Source organism: Trichoplusia ni, chromosome 1, assembly GCF_003590095.1.
Source record: "Trichoplusia ni isolate ovarian cell line Hi5 chromosome 1, tn1, whole genome shotgun sequence".
In the NCBI taxonomy this organism is placed as follows: domain Eukaryota; kingdom Metazoa; phylum Arthropoda; class Insecta; order Lepidoptera; family Noctuidae; genus Trichoplusia; species Trichoplusia ni.
In genome coordinates this window covers 11,081,388-11,087,146 of record NC_039478.1, presented here as the reverse complement: position 1 = coordinate 11,087,146, position 5,759 = coordinate 11,081,388, and the positions used below count along the sequence as shown (strand labels likewise).

The 5,759-nt window shown below is 32.7% G+C and overlaps 1 protein-coding gene across 1 annotated transcript; it reads left to right on the top strand.

Annotated features, from left to right (window-relative positions):
- The first annotated feature begins 571 nt into the window (after positions 1-571).
- LOC113494386 (protein unc-119 homolog) lies at positions 572-5,266 on the top strand. Its single transcript, XM_026872706.1, has 3 exons — positions 572-1,144; positions 1,638-1,810; positions 2,503-5,266. Exons 1-3 carry the CDS (start codon positions 792-794, stop codon positions 2,619-2,621), a joined length of 645 nt encoding a protein of 214 aa, XP_026728507.1. The 5' UTR covers positions 572-791; the 3' UTR covers positions 2,622-5,266.
- The last annotated feature ends 493 nt before the right edge of the window (positions 5,267-5,759 follow it).

Below are 5,759 nucleotides of genomic sequence, written 5' to 3'. Positions count from 1 at the left end.
GCTTCGTTATGACGCAACGGATATTACGTCAACGTTTGCTCATGCGTTTCGTTACTCACCAAATCAAGCAACGAATCTTTTCAAAATTTAAATATTAAAATCGCTTTGTTGCAACAGATATTATTATTTTCGTAGCGAACATCACTAGTTTATTATTTCTAAGTGATAAGTCTATTTTTTTAAATAAGTCATTCTCCAAATAATTTGAAATTGCTCCCACTGCGCTATGTGTAACGGAGTGCATTTAAACCGGAACCAAAAACACTTCATTTCATGCAGTATTTACCACGCAGGCAAAATTACTTAGATTTATTTATTTATTAATACAATTCTTAGAAATATTTTGATTTCGATATTGAGTAACTTGTTGGTTGTTTTATCATTTTTTAACAAGTTTTACAAATTTCCACCAATGCGTCCGCTGGTTATATCATTATTTTTTTATTAGTATTTATTTTATAATTTACTACTGCCTATCAAGTGGTCAAATTTTTTATGTAATTTGGACGAAGAAGCTTCAAGAAAATAAAAATTATTATATAGAGATTTTTTTTTTCCTTCTACTCTTTGATTAGATTAGTTTGGTTGACATTAGAGACAAAAGTCAAACATTAGCGATAGCGAATGAGTTTTTCATTCTATACCATCAATGATGTTTTAATTATGCTTTGATACTTTATCTTTCCTACACCATCCCGACGACAAATAGTTTTTCATGCCTTCAAAATTACAATCGTGCCTATATTTTTGAGATAACTTTTGTGTAACAGGGTATAATTTTCAGTTCAAACATGAGTTTGGTCGGGAAAAAGTGCGAATCAATATCGTTGCTGGAACCAAGTAAAGACGACGTAATACTCAGCGATATATCTCCTGATGATGTTTTGAGACTGGATCGGATTACGGATACATACATGTGTAGTCCTGAGGCGAACGTATACGACATAGATTTCACGAGATTTAAAATTCGAGACTTGGACACTGGGACGGTGTTGTTTGAGATAGCAAAGCCCCCGACTGACTTCGGGGTTGACAGTGAGGGCACGGAGGACGCGCCGGAGGAGCCGCTCGACCCTAATGCCGGCAGATTTGTGCGATACCAGTTCACACCTCAATTTTTGAAACTAAAGACTGTTGGAGCTACGTAAGTTTGTCCTATTTATTATGTATTGTTTTTAGTTTAAAGAAATATAAATCTGAGGCTTGCTTTATTAAATATGCTTCAGAGCAGATAATATTTTTTTATAAAAATAATATAATGAAAAAAAATCTGGAGACCCAACTAATTAAAAATTAAAAATATATGTACACTTATAATTAGTCCTTAAAAGAAATGCAATAAATAAAATAAGGCTTAAAAAAATCCTATTAATTCTATTCTATCTATTTAATTTATTAGACTAATCAAATCTCTCAGTGGCCAAAGCCTTTCAAGTTAAAATATAAATTCTTATACAGAACCTTAAACAGAGTTTACCATCATCATCATCATCAGCCTTTAGTAGTCCACTGCTGGACATAGGCCTCCCCCAATAGCGTCCTGTCTGAGTTCACCATACATTATAGTAATAAAAACATCTTTACACTTTACTGTTATTTCTAATAATAAATCACCACCTTGTTTTCCACATTTCCAGTGTGGAGTTCACAGTAGGTGCTCGACCTGTCAACCACTTCCGGATGATTGAGAAGCATTTCTTCCGGGACACGCTGCTGAAGACGTTTGACTTTGAGTTTGGCTTCTGTATCCCATTCTCCAGGAACACTTGTGAACATATTTACGAGTTCCCCACTCTGCCACCAGACCTAGGTAGGTTCTTTTCTTTTTAATTCCCTTGCCTTGCCACGACAAATTTCTGATTAAAAAAAAGTTCTCAAGACAAAATTCCTTGTGTAAGTTTTTCTAAACAATAGTCACATAAGAAAGACTAGCTGATATTAATTTATAAGCATAGCACACGAGTGTGGATATGCGTGAATAAACTGTCATTTAATAAAGATAAATAAATATACTTCAGGTGTAATATTCGGATTTGTTATTAAATGTAGACAAAAAATTAACTTTTAAAAACAATTTTAATCAAAAATAGTTTTGGATGAAAAGAGTAATGTGATACTAAGTCCTTTGCTGTGTTGTTAAATATCTTATTTTTTCCCAATACAGTTTGAAAAAGAAATCCAAGTGTCTTGATTTATTTTATATAGCTGTTGCCCGCGACTTTGTCCCCGTGGGTAGAAAATATAAGTTAAGATTTATACCCACCCTGTTTTTTTTTCACATTTTCCATTGTATCTTCGCTCCTATTAGTCAGAGTGTGGTGGTTTATAGCCTAAAGCCTTCCTCGATGAGTGGTCTATTCAACACAAAAAGAAATTTCCAATTTGGACCAGTAGTTCCTGAGATTAGCGCGTTCAAACAAACAAACTCTTCAGCTTTATATATTAGTATAGATAGATTGTGTCCCACTTCCAATGACCTAACTTGGCCTTTCAATGTTTCAGTTGAGGAAATGATTGCTGCTCCGTTCGAGACCTGTTCGGACAGCTTCTACTTCGTGGACAACCGTCTGGTGATGCATAACAAAGCCGACTATGCGTACAACGGCGGCATAAACAACTAAACACTTTAATTGAAATCAGCACCATGCAACAATTGTGACTTAATTCAACACTATTCGACACAAGGTTTAAATTTTGTAAGTAGATCTGTTTTGTGTGTTGTTTAAATGCTGAGGTTGGACTTAAATTTGGCAGTTGGTACCATTATTGATCTAGATCAGGTATACTCAAGTTACCGCCCGCGCAGGCCCATAGTTGTGTATCACCTAAAGTTACAAAATGTATTGTATCGCATTTTAAAGTCATTACGTTAATTAGCCATTACGTTTAACTGAAGATCTCTAAATAATTTATATATGCGGCTCATGACTAAAATGAGTTGGTAGCCTGCTAAAAAAAGGTTGAGTATCCCTGACTACATATAAAACTCTGCGACAGTGCAGCAGTGACTCGCGTTGTGTCGACTTAGCGACGAGTACAGCGACGTGTCATGTGCATCGGCTTAAAAATAATACGATTACTTACCATGATCTGAGCAATAATGGTTCTTAACTGCACTTTCCGACCACGGCAAACGTTCTGTCGCTATCGTGTCCCTGAAGTAGGCATCTAAATTGTAATTTTGAAACGACATGTTACTATGGATTTTAAACCCTATGCACAGTGCACACGGTACCCTTTTAAAGTGCCGAAGACGTTATTTACCGGAGTTTTGCAATAATGTACGTTTACCTGATTGTTTGAGAATTGATGTGTCGATTTTAGATATATAAAGTGTTACAATGGTTAAATTCAAACTCTTGGTCATTGACCTTGCTAGCTTAGCGACTGGTGCGTTTGCCAGGAGGCTAAAAGTTGGTCCAAGTCCTGTCTGAGGTTTAAATTACTCCATTGTATTATATTGCAAATATATATGTTGTCGCATTCGACGGGAGGGAGGGATTTGCTTATTACACTTTTACTAAAGCAATATGGGGATCTAATGAAAGAGCATCTTAAAATTGTTAAACGAAGTTCCATTTTCTTGCATTTTTTTTTATATAAATGCATAATTTCCTTATTTGACATCTACTGCTTACATGCGTATGAGCGTATTCGGCGCGTTTAAAACAGTGTTGTGCGTTGTGCAGTGTGTAATGTGTATAGGCCTTTACTTTCTAACCCCATCAGTATAAATTGGAATGACAGCGAGTTTGTAAATTGATAATCACCGGAGTTAAGGGTATTTCTAGACGTGTTGTTCCATTAAAATGTTTGAACTGCGGTGATCTTCTCCTTAAGGGTCTTTAAAATGCAAGCATCCCTTACACACTATTAAAAGTCTTGTCAAAAAAAGTTATTGTATAAGTATCTAAAAGTTATTTGAAAAGTAATAAGGGGAGTAAATAATTCGCATCAAGGTAAAATTGTATTGAAAATCTTACCGTATTGTGTGATCTTTAAGGTTCAATTTTCTTAGTGATCCCCGAAAGATAATCATCATTAAAAAATTAACTCTGTTTCAAAGGCATAAAGTTAAATTTGTCTTTTCTCCAATGCAAAAGAGCCTTTAAAAAAATATTACGACAAAACACGTGTAATTTAAATGATTTATATTTCACACCTAAATGATGTATTTGTGACCTTAATATATGTGATTTTTACACTTAAAGTAACTTAATTGATGTCTCACGAAATTATTAGGTGTCTGTGATTGGTGTTGCACCTTCAAAAAACAAAAAATCATTTGGATGTTGATTGCTATGGCAACACATGTTTTAATATTATTATTAGAAAACTTATTGTGATTTTAAAATCTTCCTTTTTAATTTTATTTAATTAGTTATTTGTTTTAGTTATTTATCCTTTTTGATATAGCTTTAGCTTTTTCATCGGCTATGATTATCTTGCGAAATGACGTTAAGCAAGATGGAAATTTCAAATATTTTTATAGATTTTGATTATTAATATTTTACGTAATTGTTTTAGAAAAAATGATCTCATTTTTGCCATTATTGACATTCCAAATTAATGTTTTTTATTAGTTGATAGCAATACATTTATACTACTTTTGTTAGATTTTAGAAATTAAGTTTTTTCAATTAACAAGTATATTGGTAAACGAATATGAGAGAAATGTAAATGTAAGAATATCTTGACATTTTATCACCTCGTCCAAATTTAAAAAATAACTAAACAAGCTTTGTGAACTATTTAACTTATATTTTAATGTATTTTTTTATAGTTGCAAGATAGAAAAAAGAACTGTGCAACATTGTCCTGCATAGTACTTTGTTTTAAGAAAACCTTAATTATACTTCATCAATTTATAATAAAAAGATCTTTTTGTTCTAATAATTCGGAATTTATTATTGGAAATTATATTTATTATAAACAAAATTGTGATTGAATATATAAGATGAATCCTTTTTGGTATTTGACACTAAGCACTGCACTGACACGATTGTCTATGGTGTTTCATATGGTTCACATTAAAATACTACACAAAAAAATGTTCAACATCATTATTAGCAACAACAAGTTTTTAAGATTGAATTTTATTCAGAATTAAAAATGATCCATATCTTTAAAGTTATTTAAACCTTGCATTTTTTTAATTGAAAATATTCGACCAAATTGATAATTGTGTTGTATAATCAGGTCTCTAAGACCTATTTCTGCTTTTAAAACAATTGATTTATATACAAATTAAAAATTAAATACTTAATTTATATTTTATTTAATAGATCTTTCGTTTATACAATAAATGTAAGTTATGAACATTGTTTTAGGGTATTCTGACGTAGATCTAGTCATTATTGATGTCTTAGTAAAATAAAATAAAAACACATGCATACATAAACAACTTGATATTACAAACGGGACAAGTTACGGAATAGGAATAATGAAAAGCCATTATTGATCCAGTCCGTCAGATAGGTAAGAAAAATATTATATTACAACAGTCACATCATCTTCCTAGCCTTTTCCCAACTATGTTGTGGTCGGCTTCCAGTCTAACCAAATTCAGCTAAGTGCCAGTGTTTTACAAGGAGCAACTGCCTATCTGACCTCCTCAACCCAGTTACCCGGGCAACACGATACCCCTTCGTTAGACTATATTGGAACAGTCACAGTTGCTTTATAATAAATTATTTGACGACTAGAGGGCCTGTCAAAAAGCGAGACAATAATGTAACTCTCCGACATAGGCCTCTGGT